We start from the raw sequence: 21,171 nt of genomic DNA, 5'->3' as shown, positions 1-21,171 counted from the left end.
TGCTGTGTACTGATACTCTGCCTGGCACAGCAACACATGCAACATGGATGGCCTCTGCCAGAGCAACTGAAAACACAGGTTTGGCCAAAAGTTCTCTGGTACCTCCTTCCCTTTCTCTTTTATCAATCAGCTGAAAATGTTAGTATTTCATCACATACCAGCATGTTCCCCTTCCCTTTCTAGCCACAAATAATAATAGCCCAATCCACTGGAGTTTTTTCATGCCTTTGATGAGAACTGGATGGGATCCAAAATGAAATGGTTTGGCAAGGAGCAGAAGACTGTGTAGAAAACAGGGACAGTGGTGAAGGGTTGAAACAGCAATCCTTAAAGAAACCTTTCATGGCTAATGACATTTCACAACAGAAGAACTTTTTTTAATTGTGTTTCATTAGTACCATACAGTTCAGAGAAGCCCTGCAAGAAAGCAGAAGCAGAAATGCTGTTCCCAGTTGATGTCTGTGCCACAGCAGGACTCAGCTCTCAGCTGAGGTCAGACTGAGGTACAGACTGCAGAGAAAACAGCACTGACAGAGCTCTGGAATACTTTGTGTCTGCACTGCCCCTCATGTTCCCTACATTTTCTTTATATTCCTTGGTCATTCATGAACTTGAAAATGATACTTCAGTGATGGAAGTCTGATAGCCACCTGTCCCAGCTATATGTGTCAAGTGAGTCACCTGGACTTAAGTACAACCCTAAGTAACTTCCACAGATCATCAGGTTCTATGTAAGGATTTCTAGAACATCTGTCCTGAGTAGGAACAAATCCAAAATACGCAAAATAAACACTTACAAACTGCCCATCACCATGGCCCAGTTATCAGCCCTTACTCTGCCTACACTGCTCATTACTGACACACATCTGTGTTGCACAAGAGCTCCTGAAAGCCACCAGATCATGTCAAACCACACCATGGGCATTCAAATGAAGTGCCCAGCCCTGACTTGCATTAGGGAGGATGTGGGTAAAGCAGCCTGAAAACATTTCTCAGTGGCCAGCTTAGGGTGTGAGCCTGTGATCATTCCAGCCCTGGTTTGGGCAAACCTTGGGTCTCCACTGAAATGTGAGATCCCTCCCATGCAGGCTTAAATCCTTTTTGTACAGCAATTAATGAAGTACATCACCAAGCTGCAATATGGCAGAGGCCCAAAACCCTAATGCATTCCATACATTTGATTGTTTTTGCCAAACCTCTCCAACCTCTTGAAACCACAATTACAATCAAAAACAAGGCAATTCCCTGCACAATCAACCCCCCCTTGTCTGGGGCTCATATTTAACATTTCCTGCGCTTTAACCATTCTGCATATCCCTGTCAGCTCTGGAATTTGGTTTAGCTTGTTTCTAGGACAATTAAAACCTTATGGTTGCTCAACATTCAGAGACCAACATAGGCAACTGAGTTTTTGTCCTTCAGCAGCTGCTTGGTATTGCTTCTGGGTCAAGAACTCTCTAATAAAATATTAAAAACAAAAAAAGAGAGTAGATAAAAAATCATCACAGTAGATAAAAAATAACAGTAGATAAAAAATCATCATGTACCACATGCTGGTCTGGAAGGAGGATATTTTAAGCTCATTTTCAGCTCATCAGTGAATTTCCAAGTTTTAGCTTTGTATGATAACTGTAAGAACTGTAAGAAATGTCACTTTGCATTTAGCAGAAGCATCCCACTTCCTAAACTTGAAAAAGTAAATGCTTTCCCAGCAGCAGACAAATATCATAGTACAAAACACTGACAGAAGTTCAAACAACACTTGACATACTCTAATCCTACTGACACACAAATATTCTTAGGTCATAAATACCAAATGGCAAATTGGCATCAATTCCTCCCAACTATACACAACTGGATGCATTTTAGAGCTGCTTGAGAATTTAATTTTTAACTAGCAGAAATAGCATCAAATTAATTTGGAATTATTTACAGAATGACTACATTACAGTGCATTTCGAGTGCAAAGAAATAATTTAACAGAAATCTATATAATATAATCATATAAATATTTACCAATCTGCAAATACATCTTAGAGACCATCAACGTGCAGAAGATGAGAAATAAGATTTTCCTCAAGAGATATCCTTCTTTAGAATTCTTCTGAGGACACATTTTAGAAATTTAAATTATTTTTCCTGAACTAATTACTGAGCTTTGGAAGAATACTAATTATTCTCCAATTAGAGCATCTAGCATGTGGCATCAGATTTGAAAATGTCTTTCAGGATTGCTTTGTTCCCTTGCATGGGAAATATCTTCTTATAAGTGTAAAAAAAAAAAAAAGTAATTTCTATTTTAATACAGCCATCCTGTTTTGGTTTTTTTTCAATTGAGAGTGTCAAAATGAGTCACACTGCAGTTACAAGCATAGATTCTAAGATCCAGGAATAGCCACACATGGACTTTGTAGAACATCCATCACGTTTTACCAATTAGCAGCAAATTAGCAGGTTTATCATAGAACCCATGGGAGGATTTCAGTGCATCTGGCAGATGGAGATTTCAGTTATATGTTTTATAAGGCTCAGCTGCTGCATTGCTGCAAGTTTGCTGCATTGGAGGTGTTTCTGTAGGACACCTCCTGCCAAGCCACAGAGGGGCAGCTGGACTCACACTCCAGTACCAATTCAGGATATGCCAAGCTCAAAATAAACAACTTTGTTCTCAAAGTCAGTTCCCTTAAAGCAGCACAAAAATGACACTGTGCACTCAATTGTCAAGGTACTGGACCTCATCAGATCTCAGATTAATTCTGTTATTTCTAACCAACAAAGAAACAAAGGGTATTTTCACAGCATTTGGCCTCTGACTTCAAAGAAAATGTAGTATAATTCTGTGTGTTTAGATTATAATTGTAAAATGACTGCAGAAATCACAGAACACATGCTTGTTTTCATTAGACTTAATCTGCTAAAGCTGATACTGAGGATTTTGTCATGAATTTGTATTGTACAAAGAGGAAATTAAGGGAATAATTCCTGTAGCCTAAAATGCTGTCATTACCTTATAATTGTAATAATTCTTGAAATTGTAATTTTGAAGTAAATGAACACAGTGAATCAAAAGCCAAATTAAGAACAGCTTTAAACGCTAGGAGGGCTGCATTCACTCTGTGCTCAGGGGGAAGTGAAATCTGTGGTTGGTTGTGTTTGCAAAGCAGTGGCATTTCCACACCAGAGACACCAGGAATTAATAAGCAGAACTCATAAGCACTTTAAGGGCATCTGGAAGCAAATGTAGGAATAATGTTGCTCCAGCTCCATCAAAAGAAAACTGAAATGGAATAAACAGCCCAGTGCATACAGTACCTCTGTCAGGGACAATGCAGGGACTCATTTTGTACAGACCAAGGGCCAGTCCTATGGGTATGTACCATTCCATACACTGCTGGGGTTTGTGCACTGATGTTTAATAGTTATTTGGAGATCTCAGATATAATTACAGTGAAAACTGCAAAATTTTAACCTTAAATCTGTAAATATCAGTAAAGTGAGACATGACTGGAGGTGTTGGTATAAATACCTGGGGGCCTGCAAGCAGTGACTTGTACTGCTCTGACCCAGCATGGGGAGGAGACTGAAAACAATTGGTAACAAATCCATACTGCAGTAAAGTGCTTTCCTTCCTGCACAGTGTGTGCTTGACCTCTCCTGCTACTGGCAGGACCTCTGCCCTGTCACTGCATGTCAGGGGCTCACCATCAGCTCTCTGAAGAGCAGTGTGTGGGCATTTTGATGGGGCCAAAAGTAGGTTAAAGAAAATGCTGCATGGAAAAATGACACGTTGATCAGATCTAGCTGGAAAATGTCTCATTTGTCTGAAATCATTGTTTCAAAGACTGAGAACACAATGTAATGATAGTAACAACTCCTGGCCTATGAAATGTTGTATAAATAACATTTTACATCTTTGGTAATTGCACATAATGTAAAAAATGCTGCCCTTGAGTTTCTTGAAGTATTTGCTTTCCCTTAAGCAGATCCCATTGAAATAATGGCAAATGCATTACATAGCCAGAAATGGACCCAGACATAGGAAGTTCCTTCTTGAATGAAGGGGTTGCCTGAGGCCAGCATTTTTGTCCCCTTTCTATAAACAGGGAAAAGGAGTTAGTGGTACTAAAGGAATATTTTTTGTTTAAATTATGACTGTTCCTGCCCTGAGGTTATCCTACCAGTGTTTAAATTATTAGAATTAGGTTTTCCTGTTTTTCCCCTTTTTTTTTCCTGTAGCTGTAGGACAAGGGTAGCAGGGAAAGTGTCTGCATGAATAGCATTGCCAGATGTGATAGTAAACAAGTGGAAAAATACTTATTTTTTGTAACTGTATTCCCTGAGCTGTTACGTACAGCAGCTGTAGGCAAGACTCACTCAGAAAGGCATTTATGTGTTTGCTCCTGAATGCCTCCCCCACTCAACACCCCTGCATGGCCTAATGCTTAACAGGGAGCAGTCCCTGTGGGGCTGGTGAGGGCACCTTTGTGCTTGAGTGCACCCAGAGGCGCTGGCTGAGCAGGGAGCTGCTGCCCGAGCCCTTGGCTGCACTGGTGCTCCTGGTGCTGTAAACGCAGTTAATCTGGGCATTAACCCAGCACAGGCCATGGATATGCCACTGGGACAGGCCATGGATCTGCCACTGGGACAGGCCACTGGGAGTGCCACTGGGACTGCCACTGGGTCAGGCCACTGGGACTGCAGAGCAGTGAGGCAGACACTGGAGCAGCTGAACCAGCCCTTCCCCTTCTGCTGCAGCAGCTCCAGCTCTGCCTGCAGCCTCGCCCTGCACTGCAGAGCCCCAGCTCTGGTGTACCCAGCACACTGCACAGAACAGACAGCAGGGACTCTGTTTGTCTGTCTGCTGCCCGAAGCATGGCCAGTACCTTTCTTTTCCCCCGTGAAGGGCACGAAGTCCTCTCTGTCTTTGTGCTCCAGGGCTTGTTTCTCCAGGTAGGAGAGCAGGCGCTCTCTGTCGAAGGGGCCCGTGGCGGCTTTGGTGGTCTGGTCCTTCTGCCGGAATCCCGCCGGGAGCAGGGCATTCTGTGAGAGACAGGGCAGGGAAAGGACACAGGCAGCTGCACACTCTGCTCCACACCTCATCTCAGGGGTTTGCAAGTGAAATCATGCTTTGCATAATGCTCTTGGGTGACAGCAGTAACATGCATTACCTAAATGTAATCACAAAACCCAGCACATCATTCAGTGCTCTTGACTTACTCCCCACTTGTCACTGACGTATTTTATGAAAAGTCCTTTCATTAGGATTTTTTCTCCTGAGAAGCTGAGAGGCCTCAGAAACTAAATGTAAACAATAATTATTTGCTGCTGTGGAATGCAACACGAGCATCTTTGATTAGTCTCATGTAGTTGTTTTTAATTGATAGCCAATCACAGTCTAACTGTTTCGGATTCTCTGGTTAGTTACAAGATTTTATTATCATTCTATTCCTTTCTATTCCTTGCTTGCCTTCTGATGAAATATTTTCTTCTATTCTTTTAGTATAGTTTTTAATATATCTTCTTTTTATATAATATATGTAATAAAATAATAAATCAGCTTTCTGAAACATAGAGTCAAGATTCTCATCTCTTCCCTCATCCTGCGACCCCTGTGAACCCAACCACACCCACTAATATTTGTATTAACCATATTCACAAACAGAGCACTGAAGAACTAAGTAAGGTCATTATAACCACAGTTTGCAGTTCAGGTAGATAAACCAGGCTATGTTTTCTGTAAATTTCCTTTACTCTTTTTCCATTTTTCTCTCACTGAAAACAAAATTCCTTTCATTCTAAAGCAGATGTCTCTCAGACTTCAGAAATGAATGGCATGCACTAAAGAGACTGGTGAATGAGGTAGACCTCAGCTATTCAGAGTATGAGGAAGCAAGCAGATAATTCCCAATTTCAAGATGTAGCTGTGGGATCCTGTGATTTCCCCTGCATCCTGTAACATGGGAATATGCACAAGGCCCCCACAGTTCAGTCCAGCAAATCCCAAGGAGCAATACAGGTAGGTGGACCTTGCAGCGCACATGCAGCAATGCCAACGTGCTGAAGGTGCCCCAGAGTACCTCAGGAACATTTCCTCACTGGCCAGAACATGCACAGGAAATCTGATCCATGGCAAATGCACAGGGAATTCTGAGCACATCCAGTGAACAACTCAAGTCAGCAGTTATTTCACCTGTGCATGCACAAATGTGCCCAGAGTGCTCCAAATTCACTGCATATATGTAGCATAAATACAAATGCACCATGGACTGATTTACTGTGTTGGTTGGTGTTGCTTCTTTAATGGTTTTCTGTGACTCCATTTGAGATGCCAGATACTTGAAAATACCAGAAAATGTAGAAGTGGTAGTAGTGTGGGAAGTGGCAACATGGTGGGAGAGAACACTAAAGTTCCCATTAATTTCCAGACAAACTGGTGCTATAAAATTAGAAGCTATAAATCTATTGTGTTTCTCCAAATTCATTTTGCCTCCAGACAGAACATTTTACCTACCAGTTTTCAAGCTTAGACATCAGTTTGAATATTTTTGAGTAGGTGCAGTCACAATTCCCTGCACACTTGTGACTGTAACCTTGTTATTGTAGGATCAAGTGGTTCTCAGACCAGACCAGAGATCTTTAAATTCTTTGTGACAATTTCTCAATTATTATATAATATAATAATTATATACATATATATATATAAATTGGGGGTTTGGATAGATAGATAGATAGATAGATAGATAGATAGATAGATAGATAGATAGATAGATAGATATAATCCCAATTATTCTTACTCTCTGGAAAATGACAGTTGTGTAGCTGAATCCTGTTTTTCTTGATCATACCCAAACATATTCTCTTCAGCTAAAAATATATGTGCTGAACGACACAGTCAACAGATTTCAGAAGTTCAAAAGAGCTGATCTCCATATACACAGGTTATGTTTGTTTATTGCTGTGCTCAGAAATAGCCGCCATAAAAAGCTTCTCATTTTGTTGCAGTGTGCCAACATGACTAAAAATTTAGATTGCAGACAAGCTCATGTCTAAATAGACCAAGAGCACAGTGATTTTTACAAAAGTAGCACATCACAGCAGGAATACAACCAAAATGTCTGCAGCTGAGCTGCTCATACTTTAGAGCACACTGTCACAGAATAGAAATTAAAAATCCTGCAGTGTGTGGCATTTCTAACAGGCAGTGCTGCAATTCTCATCACTCACCTCAGGATCAAGGTCATCAAGGACATGTTCTAGCTGCTTCAGTTCATCCTCTGAGAGCTTGCTGAGTATTTCATCCTCGTTGATGTTCTTGTACTTCTCCAGCTCCTTTCGGAAGGGCAGCGACATGGCTCCTGCTGTGCTGCTCTGCTGCAGCTCAGGATTCCAACCATCCAGGGGTGCCCAGCTCCTCCAGCCACACTCCCTGCTAACAATAAACCATTGTGAGCATCTCCATTGAGCTGAGAGCCCTGGAAAGCTGAGGGTCACAGTGACACTTGTTAAAGCAAACAAAGCAGCAGCGTGTCCTGGCACAGCACAGGAGTGTGGGATGGGAACAGCCAGGACGGGTTCAGTGTCCTGGGGCAGAGCAAGCAGCAGCTCTGAGACACAGATAAGGAAAATATCAGCAACTCTTCCTTTTTCATAGAAATATAGCTGGTTTATTTCATTTGCTTGGAAACAGTATCTGTTTGCTCTTTTGGCCAGAAGCAAAGTGGTAGAGTCACAAACAGTCCAACACTGACAAACGAAAACCAAAATGTTATGCCTTGAGGTATTCTATCTAATCCCAGCTTTGCTGGTGGCTGAAAGCTAACCCACATCATCCTGGCTGACTTTTTGGCACATTCTAAGCATCTGTCAGGTACACTGGTAGTTAGTCTTACTTCAGATACAAATGATAGCACTTCTAATCAAAATTCTTGGAGTGAAGAGATGCTAGTTACAGCTCAAAACAATATTTGTACTTCAGTCTGTTAAATGGGAGACCTGCAGAAGTTCAAAACTTGAAAAAACATGTAAAAAATATGAAGCTAGTATTTCACAAACTCTTTTCTTTTTAAAATTTGAACATGATTCCTTGCTAGATGATCCCAACTGACTGGGAACAAGAAGATCCCATTTGCATGTCCACAACAGTCATTGTCATCATATCTGTCATATGACAATATGACAAAGGATTCTCTGTCTTTACTTGCTCTTTTTTTTTCTTGTCCAGAGCAAATTCCAGAACCAGAATCAGCCTGTAAAGGGACAGAGTGAAAGAGAACTAACTTATGATGAGAAGCAGCATCAAGTGGGGCTCTCAGTGTGCTCCAGGCCCTCCCAGGTGTGCCCAGCTCCCCCAGCAGCACTCTCCCAATGACACAGTTAGCTGGGCAGCTGCACTCACAAATTTCAGAGTTATGGTTGATATGGAAACCAACTGGCAACTACCACTGATTTATATACCAACCCCAACCCTAATTTCCTCTGGCCAGGTTTTTAGTTGTCATAAGCTGATAAAATCCATGTGGGTGCTGTTGCTAGTTATATGAGCTGGAAGCCTGATTTTTGTTTCACTTTTATTCCAAGTCCAAACGAAAATATTTCATTTACTTAGGAGTTTCACTATTTAAGTACTAAATATTAAAACGTATTTCATTTTTATATTTATCAAAAAGACTAGAAATCAGCAACCTATTGAAAGAGAAGGGAATAATCAGTGGACTTACAAATTTGAAATACCTGGAATTCTGTGACTACTGCAAGGCACATTAAGCCTTGACTGGAAACTTGAATATACTATTCCAAGAAGAATCATTATTTTGCCTATACACTTTCTTTTTTTCCTTATTCCTGCTCTGTTTGTGGCTGCTGTTTTCCTAGCATGACATCATCATCAAGCCATTCCAAATGTCAGGATAGAATTCAAGCATTCTTTAAATTGAGAGTTTGTTTTGGGGAGGTAGTCAGCATCTGATGTTTAACAAAGTTACAACTGTTGTGAAATTTTGTTATAATACCAAAATTTCCTTATATGCTATGAGTGTGGGGGATATTTTGACCAAAAACAATACAAAAGAGCCAATCTTTTTGTGTCCTTTGTGATTAAGAACACTAGTTCAATATGTGTTAAATCCAAGCAATTTTTTTAATCAAAATTACTTGTTAAATAATGAAAGCACTTTATTTAAAAATTATAATTTGTTTAAACTGTAAAACCAAATGGAGCTGCAGTACAACATTCTGCCCTAGGGCATCAGGTGCCTTCTCTAAGTTCCTTTGGATAAACTCATTACAAACATAGCATTTCAGCTAGCAGTCATTAACTGAGCTAAAAAAAAATTTTTAGGGGATTACAGCTTTTTAAAACTATTTAAGTAAAATGGTTATTTTATTAGAGTTTAATCACATCCCTGGAAAAGACAGAAATGTAATCCCAAGGGTAAGGTAATTAAATATCGTAGGAAAAGCAACTTGTAAGAGTGCAGGGCAGTTTCCCTGGCTGAGGGTCAGCAGGACTGCTGGAAGCAGGATCTCTCCCTCAGAGGTGCAGCCCTGCAGGGCTGCAGCCAGCAATTGTGGCACTGGGATCAGCAGGGCCATGGGGCTGACGGCTTCTGTGAGGTCTGCAAAGCTGAACCCATGATTGTGTGCACCCCAAATTCTTTGTGAACTGCCCAATTGCTCAGCCATAAAGGGAAGATGTGCCAGGAGACACTCTGAACAGGTGAAAACTCTCACTATTTTAACTTTTAAGTAAGAAGAGAGGGTGTCTGACCATGTCCAGCAGGGATACTCCAAAGAGAAATTTAAACTCAGATGTTCCAGCCTAACTTCTCTGATGGTATGAAGCACTGTGTTGAATAACCCTTATGGGACTGATAGTGCAGGGAAGAGCCTGGAATCTGAGTGCTTTTCTTGCCTGCACACATTTACAACAAAAAATTCCCTTAAAATTTTCCTTTTCACAACAGAATCCTACTCTTTTGTGACTGAACAAAAGCAGAAGACCCTGCTAAGGGAATTTCTTTGCCCACAATGCCTGAAAGCAGTAAAGCTTTTCTGGAGCTTTCACTCTTTCACTCACACAGGAACACCCATTGCTCACAGCCCAGGTTTATGCTCTCTGTTGACCTTTCACCAGAGTCACAGAACCACAAATCAAGGAAGATAAATCCAACAATTCAGCATCAGTCAGACTGGCAAGGAAATGCTGAACTCTTGATTCACACACTGGAAACTGCTGTCTAATGTGATGATAAGGATCTCCACCTCCCTAATTGGATTTGATACTGTTAATATTGTGTATGTAAACAGAGCCACATGCTGTCTGTGCAGCTCCTTACTGTGGCCTGAGTGTGCACAACTATTTACTTCTTGCACACTCCATCCACTGGATTTGCTTTGTTGTGATTACTGTATGAAAGCTTGCATTAGTTACAAAAGCAGTTCTAACCCAGAGCTCCCTGCTGCTGCTATTTTGAGCATATAAAACAGACCAGGTGTCACACAGCACAAGGGAGATGTCCAGTCTAGAGACAACCCACTCCCGAATGTCACACTGCACTAGGGACACTGGGGGAAGCAGGATGAGGGAGCATGGATAACACCGTGCAGTTTCCCTTCAAACTTACTGGGAAGCGTGAAAGAGATGAAGGAATGGGGGAGCACACATCCTGTTTGTTTTTCTCCCCTGAGTTTCAGGATGGAGCATCTCAGTTTCTCCTGGGCCTAAGCCCCACTGTTAAACAGCAAAGCCCAACAGGTGAGACCTGTGCTCATTCTGGATGGGGCAGAACTGGAAGAGGCATTTCTGCCACCCATGTGCTCCTTTTAAACCCTTGTGGAGCACGGAGGTTCCACAGTGAGCTTCAAAGAACCTCTTGCTGTATTCCTGATTCCTTCTAAAGAAAGAAATACATACAGTGGAATTTGGGGCAGCTTTTCACCTATTCCTGGCAACATCAGCATTCCAAACATGTTTTCAAAGGAAAAAAGGGTGTCATTAGTCAGCCTACATAAAATCATTACTGCTCAGCGCAGTTAACCCCTGCTGTGATACAGCCCCTCTGCACCTTGCCATGTTCATAAGCACTTTTTTGTTATGCTTATACACTTCTGAAAGGGCTTTGCAGAGGAGCCAAGCTGTGGTTTCTGCTGATACCATAACACTGTTGTAATCTTCTACTGCTGATATGGATGTTTCTTTCAGAGAGTGAATCACTCCTCTGCTGAATTGAGCTGAATGTCACAGGGGTCCCCCTTGCATCTGCTTGGATCCCTTAGGAAGTGTTGGAACAACCTGAACTGCAGAATCTCCTATGGCCCAGCAGCTACAAATGCACTTCAGGTCACTCCTGCTATCCAAAACACAGACTACACACTTAGAGAAACACCTGTGTCTGGGGCCCTGCAGAGAGGAGAAAACTGTGATACTGAGGATGTGAATTTCCAGGTTTGATAGTGTATATAAGCTAAGAATGAAGCTGCATGACAATGTGCATTATGAAGTATAGAGAGATGTGATGAATGGGAAATAATCTATTAACAGAGTTCTTTGCATTTTTATTGGGAAAAAAAGGTGTTTTTTCATAATCAGGCTTGAAAAATTGCTCTCATTTTTGCAAATCACAGCAACTGATCTTTAGAAAGAAAATCCTGATGCATGACCTATTTTAAACTATTTCTGTATCCACAGTGGTGGTTATTTGTGTTTTGAAAAACAGTTGTAAAACTGACCTGTAAATGTGGGGGGAAAATCTTCCCTTTCTTTAAATAGACTCATGTAGCTAAACATGAAAATAAAAACCAGGTGGAATTAATCCCAAATTAAATTGATACTGGACCAAATAAATAGGATTGGGGCCATTATGATTAGGAGCCGTATTTGTGCAACACAAGCAGATGCTCAGTAGAAGGAGGATGATTGTCCCATGCTGCCCAGGCAAGGGAGTGCCCCCAGCAGCACACTGAACCCAGTGCCAGGCAGGGAACATCAGAAATACTCCACTGTCTGACATATAAATAAGGTTCCTTTTTAATTTTTATACTTAAAAGGCAAGACAAATGCACCAATGTACTTTCTAACCATGAACATATGGGGGATGTATGCTGGGAGATGATGTTTTGCAGTAGGAGGTTCATGAATCTCAGAAAAGTTAGAAGGAATGCATTAGGGCCAGCACAGAACACAAGTGTGGCAGAACACAGCATTGCAGAACCGGGGTTTGTGTGTGCAGGATGTGAATCGAATTGGCTACAGGTCCTGATGCAGACACAGCAGACATGTCAAAGAAATTCACATAGGTACAAAATGGAAGAGAGATCGGTAGAAAAGTACTCTTCCTCTCTTTCCTCTTCTAGAATTCCCCAACTTTTCTGTCTGTTTCCCAAAAAATACTTCAGAACATAAGGAGTACTGAAGTGCTCCAGTCCAGTCACCTTTTCTAAGCCTTTTACATTCATGACATGACATGATCACTTGGTGGATCAGAGCAAATCACCTGTTAGAGGACTTGCAGAATCGGGTTCTTCAGGGTGTGTCTCTGGGGCTGGCAGAGGGGAGAGCCCAGCTGCCTCAGGGCTGGCCCTGGGACAGTCAGAGTGGGGCCAAACCTCTTCTGTGCCCAGCCCAGCTGCCATCCTTTGTCCTGCTGCAGCAAAGAATACCTCAAAATCCCTGAATTTAAAATCCCTATATTTAAAAGGCTGCTTTTCTCCTGAGCTAATGTGGGGTTACTTCATGCTCTGTTCCCAGCAACTGGTTCAGTCCTATACAGAGAGGAGTGAATAATTAACAATTATGTTGTCCTAATATTAGACTAGTCCTGAAATTTTAGGATAATCATTCAGTGATGAAAAACTCCACTTGATAATTGGATGTGGCATTCTGAACCTTGGTAATGTTTATGCTACTCTATAGTTTACATCACAGTTGGCTGCTTAAATGGGGATTGATAACTTCCATGCAAATAAAATGTGAGACATTAATTCATTGTAATGGGACTTCAGTCATGTCCTTTGCAAAAAAATAACCACCACATATATTGCAAAATTATCCATATGAAAGCACTGTTATTTATAGAAGACATAAAGGGATGTACTCCTTCTGATTGAGGTAACATGAAAGGTTTTTCCCTGGTGATTAAAGAAAGATGAAACATTGACGCTTCTCCCACTGAAGCAGAATGTTACATAATGACCAATTTCTGATTGTTTCTAAAATAACATTAGTGGTAATACTCATAACCACTCAAAACATGAAATTGAGTCCTGGAAAGGAAGTATTTCTTTACAATGCCTGATGAATTTATAGCTTGTTTCTGGGTATCATGATATTTTTAGATCATAACCATTAGAACTGTTTCCAGACAAACATATGATGACTAATTATAAGGGACCATATGATGATTTAAGTCTTACTTAGAAAATCCAACCTTTAAATCACTCAATTCCTGCCTCCAAGAAGAGGATGACAGAACAAACCTAAGCTTGCAGACATTGGTGGGATTGTTTATGGTGGTCTGACATTTCAGTGATGCATGAAGCACAGGAAAACACCAGAGACCTGTTTGTCTGTCCTGTCTCTTGCAATGAACACTCCCCGTTGTTTCTAGAGGGGTAAAGTTTAGTTACAAACTAATGAAACAATCTTTCTGCTCACTGCAGCTGATAACTTTGTAGCACTGGAAGGTTCTTCCGTTTATGGAACTTAATGATGGTTTGAAAATCTGTGCAATGTTAATTAGCTCCTCTAAGATAAAGACATACCAGTCACTGTCTGAAACTGAGGGCGGTGTGAAGTGCAGGCTGGGAGTCCTGGAGGGCAGAGTCTTTTTATACAAGCAAGAGAGATGATGAAGAGCCAGCTCCACCCTCAATTTGTCATCTGTGTGCTCACTGTGACGTGACAGGAACGCCCTGGCTCTACCAGGGTGCCTGACTGATGCTCCCTTGGATAAGATTGCAAGGAGAAGGAAATGGCCTCATTATTCTGGGGGGCACCAATGATATGTTAACCCCCTTCAATAACGAGCAGACTCTGCAGGTTTGCAGCAGCCAGGTGCTGATTTACCTGGGACAGGTAAAGATCTGCACCCCTGGTCAGCACTGCCCCAGAGCTGACATGTCCCCTCTGTGACACGGCAGCCCACGGTTCTGTGGTCTCCAGGGAACATGGATCATTCACATTCCAGGAACAACTGGGATGCTCACAAGGAGGTGTCTTCACCCAGCTCAGATCCCAGTTTTGTGTTGTGTGAAGAAATGCAGTCCTTGAATCAGCACATCCACCGTGAATGCACAGCAGAGCACACACTGGGGGAGAAAGACCTGCAGATTTGCACAGGTCTTGGAAAGCACACTTGGAAAGCCCAAGGCCAGGTTCTGGATCCTCCTTGACTGGTCACATCAACATGGAACCAGCTGCTGTGGCGCCCTAAACGCCATCAGCCGCACGAGAGCCTCTCCACTGCCCTGTCAGGAAAAAGAAATGCCTTGTGCAAGGTCAAATGGGAAGTCTGTGGCAAGATAAGGAATGGAACCATCTTCCAAGTGTCAAACATCGTTCAGCTTTTCCTTTGGCTATGGGTCCCTTCTTCCATGGACATCTTGTACATTTAAGTGGATCTTTTAAATTAATAACATAGGCCAAGTGAAAACACAGCAGAGACACCCAAAGGCTGGGTAAGAGCATGTACTAATGACTGCAGAACTGAGATCCTGAATAATGACCACTGCTAGGTGCCCTCTAAATCAACCTCTTTTTGCATCTTTCCAAAGCTGCTTTTTCTCCTTACAATGCACGGAGACATCATCACTACCAACATTTTTTGCATTTTATCTGTAAACCAAAGCCAGAAACCATGCAGGATGTGCACATCCCGACAGCTGAAACAACAAACAGGAGAAGGAACTACCTGGAAATTGACTTTTTATTTTTACAATGAAATACATCAAAACCTTGGAAACAACAACAGCAGTGTTTGTTTCCCACATGTTGGAAACATCAATAGGAAAAAAGGACACTGGGTAACATAAACTGCAGCATTGTTCCACCTGTGCTGCCAACAGATAACAAACCAAGTGCTACCTTTTTGTCACCACTGTTCTCAGATTTCCCTGTTTTAGCATAGCAGCTGGACACTCAGTCCCAGCTGCTCTTTGAATGAAGGATTTAAAAACGAAGTTTACAGATTTCTGGGGCACCAAATAAGGATGAGCAAACCCTTTTGTTAAACAGAAGCCACCACTACACTAGTCTGCTGTGGTCAGTAAATAGAACACAGGCATTCACCCCACTATGAACCCACCATGTACAAATACCTGTGGCTACAGGATGCAAAACCCTGCACAGCCACGTCAGCCCCAGTCAAAAGGACACTCAATTACAGGAAGCCATCAAACTAGGAGGTCCAATAATATAGGGATGCTACCAAAACCCCCCTAAAACAGGTTAGTAACAGCAGAAATGCATGAACATTGCTTGCCAGAAGTTGTAAAATACTGGAAATAATGTTAATTTGAGAAAGGAAGAAAAGGTATGCAAAGAGAGCAAAGCACACTACTTTGAACAAAATTATTTAGATTATCAAGATAAGAGAGACTACTGGCTAACTCAGACATACAACCAAGCTGGATAAATGGGGAAAAAGACACATTAGGAGTTTAGGTTGGTGAAGTCACTAAAATGAGTCACATAAGTCTTCATTTTTCTTACCCAGTAGTAAAAATTTAAATATATCCATAGTGGAAAGCAGTTAAGATGTGCACAGTGTAGAGCACCAGCACAAAGGCAGGCAGGCTGTTAGACAGCAAATGAGTGCAGAATAACATGGAAGGACTGAGATATTGTCAGCGTAATTCAGTGAGACACCACTGAATATACCACTGGGTGCACCACTGCACACCCCTGAGTGTGAGTTCAGTTTTCTATAACTGCATCCCTCACAAAGAATTAGAGGATGAGATGCCTACAGTACCAGGCCAGCTGATCCCAGGTGTTTCTTTGCCATTATTTGTTCCTCTTTCCAAGAGTGAAGGGCAGAACAGAGGAAGTTCAAAGAATAATCAGTTCTGAGAATAATCAGTTAAAGTAAATCTTTCATATAAGAACTTGAAAGACTGAACCTATTTACCACAAATAAGCAGCTCAATAACAAATAAGCAGCTCAATAACTTGATGAAGATATCCTCTACTAAGCACTTTCAGAAGCATAGACCTACACATTGTATCATTCATGGTAAAAAAATATAATTACTTCTTCCAATTATTTTAAAATTTATATTTGATATTGATGAATTTCTGTATTTGTCTCATTAGTAATAATGATAGAATTTTTTCAGAAGTTTATGTCACTGCTAAGCTCAGGATGCTTATGTTAATCTAACCAGTTGTCATTTACTTTTTGGTGTTTATAGTTCTCAGTTATCTTTACATGCTTCTCATTATTAACTGTGGATTTTTACTCTGGCAGAAGAAATTCCCCTAAAGTTTCCACCACAGCAAATCCCCTTGAACTAGGGCACCCTGATTATTTTTAATTAGAAGATGAGAGTATGCGATCTCTAATGCCAGTGTGCACGTTTTGAGGGTACACTTTGCTCCTCAGGACCTTGGAAACGTTCTTAAATTTTCTAAATCAGCGATCTCTTCCTGACCCTGGCGTTGGTTCGTTTGTTCTGACCCGCTGCCCGGCGGAGCAAACCACCATCCGCCGGTCCTGCCGTATCCGTGACATACAAAAGGCAGGAGATCTCCAAGGAGGGGCCGCCCATCACCATCCACACAAACACCTTCTTGAGGTATTTTATTAAACTGCCCATCTAATTTCTGTCCTCCCACGCGTGACCCGGAGGATGCGAGCGCTCCGCAGTAACCAGGCGCACTCGCTTGTCAAAGCTGCGTTCTCCGCCGAGCCCGGGCGTGGCGGGGCCGAGCCCGCCGTGTCCCGCACGGCTCCCGCGGCGGTCCCGGGGCGCGGCTGGGTGGGATCGGGGCCGCCCCGCATCCGCGCCCCGCGCCGGGGATGCTCCGCCGCCCCCGCCGCGCCCGCCGCGCCCCGCAGCGCAGTGCGCGGAGCCCCGCGGGCGATGCTGCCCCGCGTCCCGCCCCGCCGGCCGCCGCCTTACCCCGCCGCGGGGCCGGGCCTGGCCGCCGCCCGCCGCCTGCGCGCCGCTCCGCGCCCGACCGGCGCCGCCGCCGCCTGCGCGCCCCTCCGCGCCCCGAGCCCGGCGGCTGCAGGTGGGTGCCCGGCGCGGCGGCTGCGCAGCGCGGCCCCGGCCCTGCCGGGCACGCTGGGACTCGTAGTCCGGCGGCCGCAGCGCCCGCCGCGGGCACAGGCACCGGCACCGCACCGGCAGCAGCAGCGGCGGCTCCCGCAGCGGCAGCTCCCGCAGCAGCGGCCCTCCCGCCCCCGGCCAGCCCGCGTCCCTTCCCCGGCCCCCCGCAGCCCTCTCTGCTTCTGTCCGCCCCAAGCCTGCAGGTGAGGTCTCGCCTAACCCACACAGTCCCTGTCGCCAGTGCCTTGGCACGGTGCAGCCTGAGCCTTCTGTCACCCGTGTGGCTCACGACAACAGAGCGCTCACTGTGCCTTGGGCGCTCTGCCAGCCGCGGCCACCGCCCCTGCCCCGGCACAGCCCTGCCCCGGCACAGCCCCGAGCACAGCCCTGCCCGCGCTCCCTGCCCCGGCACAGCCCTGCCCCGGGCACAGCCCTGCCCGCGGTACCCGCTCAGCTCCGGGCACACGTGTCGCCAGCTGACCCCGAAGAACGCGGTTTGCTCCTCTCAACACCTGCTGCAAACCGAGCCAGCCAAACAGGCCCTGCAGCAGAAACCTGCTGGCTCTCACCCGAACCAAGATGTGTCACCCCAGGGAGCCACTTTTGGAGTAGAGGGTGCTGTCCTCTGAGACCATTTTTGATATTTTTCCTTTCTTCTGTTAATTAGTGTTGGCAAGTCAATTTATATTTGTTCTATTATTCTATAGTAAGGTTGGTTGAAATGTAATTTTAAAAATTGTAAAAAACCCTGAGTATTGTATGCAATATTATTTGAGTGAACCCCTTTTAATTAAGCATGTCCATAAATTAATTTATCAGGATGCTTTCACTGGGTGTTGTGATTTAGTTGAACAGAGGCCCTTGGTTCTGAGCACTAAGTGATGAGTCACAAGCAGCAGAAAAACTGTTCCAATGATTGGGATGTCTTTAAGTTTCATTCCACATTGGCAGGAAAAGAAGACATTGCCTTGTTAAGAAGCAGATGCTGCACTAGAGTTGAATTTTCCTACGGAAAAAAAGAACAAGTAGGAAACACCAAACTCTGCCAAACACCTCAGGTGTCTGTAGCAAGACTTAGAGCAGAACACTCAGGCTAATATGAGGGGCTGAAGGGTTACCATGGGTGTTTTGCCAGTGCTGCTAAGGAAAACATCTGTATCCACAATAATGGGCAGTGTAGAAAAATCCTCCAAAGCTGCAGTTACCTGCTTGGAATCTCCTTGCCTCAGACTTCTTGTAAAATGGGATATCCAGCCATAAGTTAACAGCTTTTTTTGCCAAACATCTAAAATGTTATCAGATCAACAGAAATAGGAAATAATCAGATCCATTTATTCCGCAGCCTTTCCCTTTCCCTCCCTGCCTTGAAGCATGCAAAGAAAACAAGGTTTGCATCTGTGATTTTGTTTGTTCAGTCCCAGAAGCATCAGGCAAGCTGAACCAAATTGCTTAGAAAACTTCTGCCCTGTAACTTAGTGGCTTAGGCTGAAGAGCAATTTCTTGGTTTGGTGGTGGGGTTGAAGCTTCCCTGCAAATGGGTTTCATTCAGCCATGAGACAGAAATGTGGATTTAATTATTGACACAGATCAAAACCTCTTTTGGGATTTAATCTTGGTCTGTAGGATCAGGGCTTGAATGAGTCACTCATAATTATACAAATACTGGGAAAGGGAAATGTATGCTATCTACACAGAGTGAAAGTTAACATTAGGGTGTTTGCTTTTTGATAAACTCATACAAGTTTTTTCACTCAGATTTTCCTGTCACGCCTTAAAATGTATTCATTAAGTTGATATGAAGGAAAATTAATCCTCCCATGCTGACTTTCCCATCTGCATGCTTTATATCTGATGACAAATTCATTCCATATCCCTTTCTGTTAAAAATGTAACAATCCTCTGCAAGGAGTATAGGGTTTGGCTGAAGTCAATATTCAGCTCTTCTTTGTGGTTTCATGTTTCTTCCTTCCTTATACTTCATGCATGGAATTTGCAGTCAAGAAATCAGAAATATGATCAGTTTCTGTTTAAGAAAAGGTGCAGGTCACCTGTATTTACAAGGCATAGCAACAAAACCATACACAGTAAATAGATTAAATGCAGATGTACTAGATAATCTTTCATTCTTCCCAAACTGCAACATTAGAAGACAAATGTATTCAATACAGCTCATGAATCTGAGCTCTATCCCCTGTCTGGGCTGCAGGAGATCCCATTTATGGGCTATGCCTGCTGTGATACATTTACATCAAATGACTGTGGCCACCTGCACTGACCATATTTCCCATGTGTGGGATTTCCCAGGCTGGCACATCTGAGATTGTAGGGTAAGGCTCCAAAGCTCTCATTTTTTCCCTGGCAGAACCTTTGCATAACATTTTGCCCACCTAGCCTTTTGATTAATATTGTTTTTATGCGTTTGACCTATTGAAAGAAGTGCAGTGGCAGAGTAAACACCCTAAGGATATAACATAAAAGGGGACAACTACCCTAGAAAAAAATGTACTCCACTCTGGGGGATGCCTTTGAGAGCTGGGATCCTGTGGATCCCAAAACAATGCATTTCCTGGCTCAGCTTTCCTACACCCAGTGACAGTTTGTTTCAAAGGCTCTGTGGTGAATGCAGTGTAGATGTTTGGCATTTTTTCAACTCTGTCTAAACGGGGCTTACTGCCAGCAGGTTGTACCAGTAAATCATTAGCTGGGGCACCCAAAAGCAAGTTTTATTTTGCTAAACTATTTGTAGCCAAAATGCGGTTAGTTGTTTCAAAATGTTTGTGGCATTTTTAAAATAAAAAGCCACAGGGGCTGTTGTTTTCATCTGGTTTCCTTATAACACAGCTTGTAAGACTTTGCTTAATTAATTCCTGCTAGAACTGGAGCTTGTCTTCTAGACAACATCTGGACTTGATTACTGTGTGGTGCATGTTTTGATCTCTTCCCTTAAAGACCAGATACTGATCAAATTCAGTGACCTGTAAATAAAACCTCCTGGTTCGATTCCTGATCAGCAAATTTCAGGCCTAGGGTAGAGAAAATAATTTACTCTTGCCCAAATGTAAAATTACTGAATTGGGGAGATACTTCTTAAATGCCCTTGAAAGAAAACCAATCTATGTTAGCAGCCTCCATTTGTAAGATCTTGATGGTTTAAGCCTTAAAATGTTGGCCAGCAGCATTTCAACTGGTCAATCCCCAACTATATATGGATTGGAAATTTTTTAGTTGCATTGATTTGATAGGTAATAGGATTTTCTTGGATTGTTTTATAAGGTGAGGTACAGTAAAACATTAAATAACACAATTGTCAAGTCCTCTGTTATTTCATCCAGACTTGCTTCCTGTGAACCATTCTACATCCTTAGCACAAAAAAATCCTGAATAAATGCATTTCAATTTAGGCACTGCATTTGCTATGGTAGCAACACTAATAATAAATATCTTATCTGTCCCAGTTAATTTGCAGCAGATATCCAACTGAACCACAACTTTCATTTTGTGGGTGTGGAAGGTGAGACACAGAACAGATGGTATTTGAAGTCTGGGGCCCAGCTGGCAGGCATGCCACAGGAACAGGCTGAAAGGTGTAAGGCATGGCCATGCGAATTCCCTAGGCAGGAAGACATTTCTGTCTCAATCCTCACACTTGGAACCAATAGTCTTCATTTTTACCACATCAGCACTGTGGAGAGTAAGTATAGTATGTTTTAATCAGTTTAGGATTATGTTGCAGGCTTTTTTTCCTGCTGTGCTCAGCTCTGTGACCAGCAGTGAGGAGCTCTGTGCTGCCTCTGCTCTTACTGTGCATGTGCACTGTTTCAGCACCACTGGAACTTCCACTGCTGTCTAGGTCTTCTAGTCACATTATAAACCTTAAAACAACTGTATCCAGAATATTGTTTA

The 21,171-nt window shown here is 43.0% G+C and overlaps 1 protein-coding gene across 2 annotated transcripts in view; it reads right to left on the bottom strand.

The window, feature by feature from the left end:
- Positions 1–17,197, bottom strand: part of LOC135452105 (tropomodulin-2) — a 34,451-nt gene extending 17,254 nt beyond the window's left edge. Inside the window, exons 1-3 of one of the 2 annotated variants that reach the window (XM_064721883.1) lie at positions 17,119–17,197; positions 7,225–7,426; positions 4,884–5,040 (exon numbers count right to left, since the gene is read on the bottom strand). In XM_064721883.1, the coding sequence (XP_064577953.1) occupies positions 4,884–5,040; positions 7,225–7,350 (283 nt within the window). In that variant the 5' untranslated portion in view covers positions 7,351–7,426; positions 17,119–17,197. Of the gene's footprint in view, positions 1–4,883; positions 5,041–7,224; positions 7,430–17,118 lie in introns of both variants that reach the window. The other variant, XM_064721882.1, reaches the window with a different exon arrangement.
- Between the last annotated feature and the right edge of the window lie 3,974 nt (positions 17,198–21,171).

Source organism: Zonotrichia leucophrys, chromosome 10 (genome assembly GCF_028769735.1).
Source record: "Zonotrichia leucophrys gambelii isolate GWCS_2022_RI chromosome 10, RI_Zleu_2.0, whole genome shotgun sequence".
Taxonomy (NCBI): domain Eukaryota; kingdom Metazoa; phylum Chordata; class Aves; order Passeriformes; family Passerellidae; genus Zonotrichia; species Zonotrichia leucophrys.
Note: the sequence above shows the minus strand (reverse complement) of the source record. Positions and strands in the feature narration are given on the sequence as shown.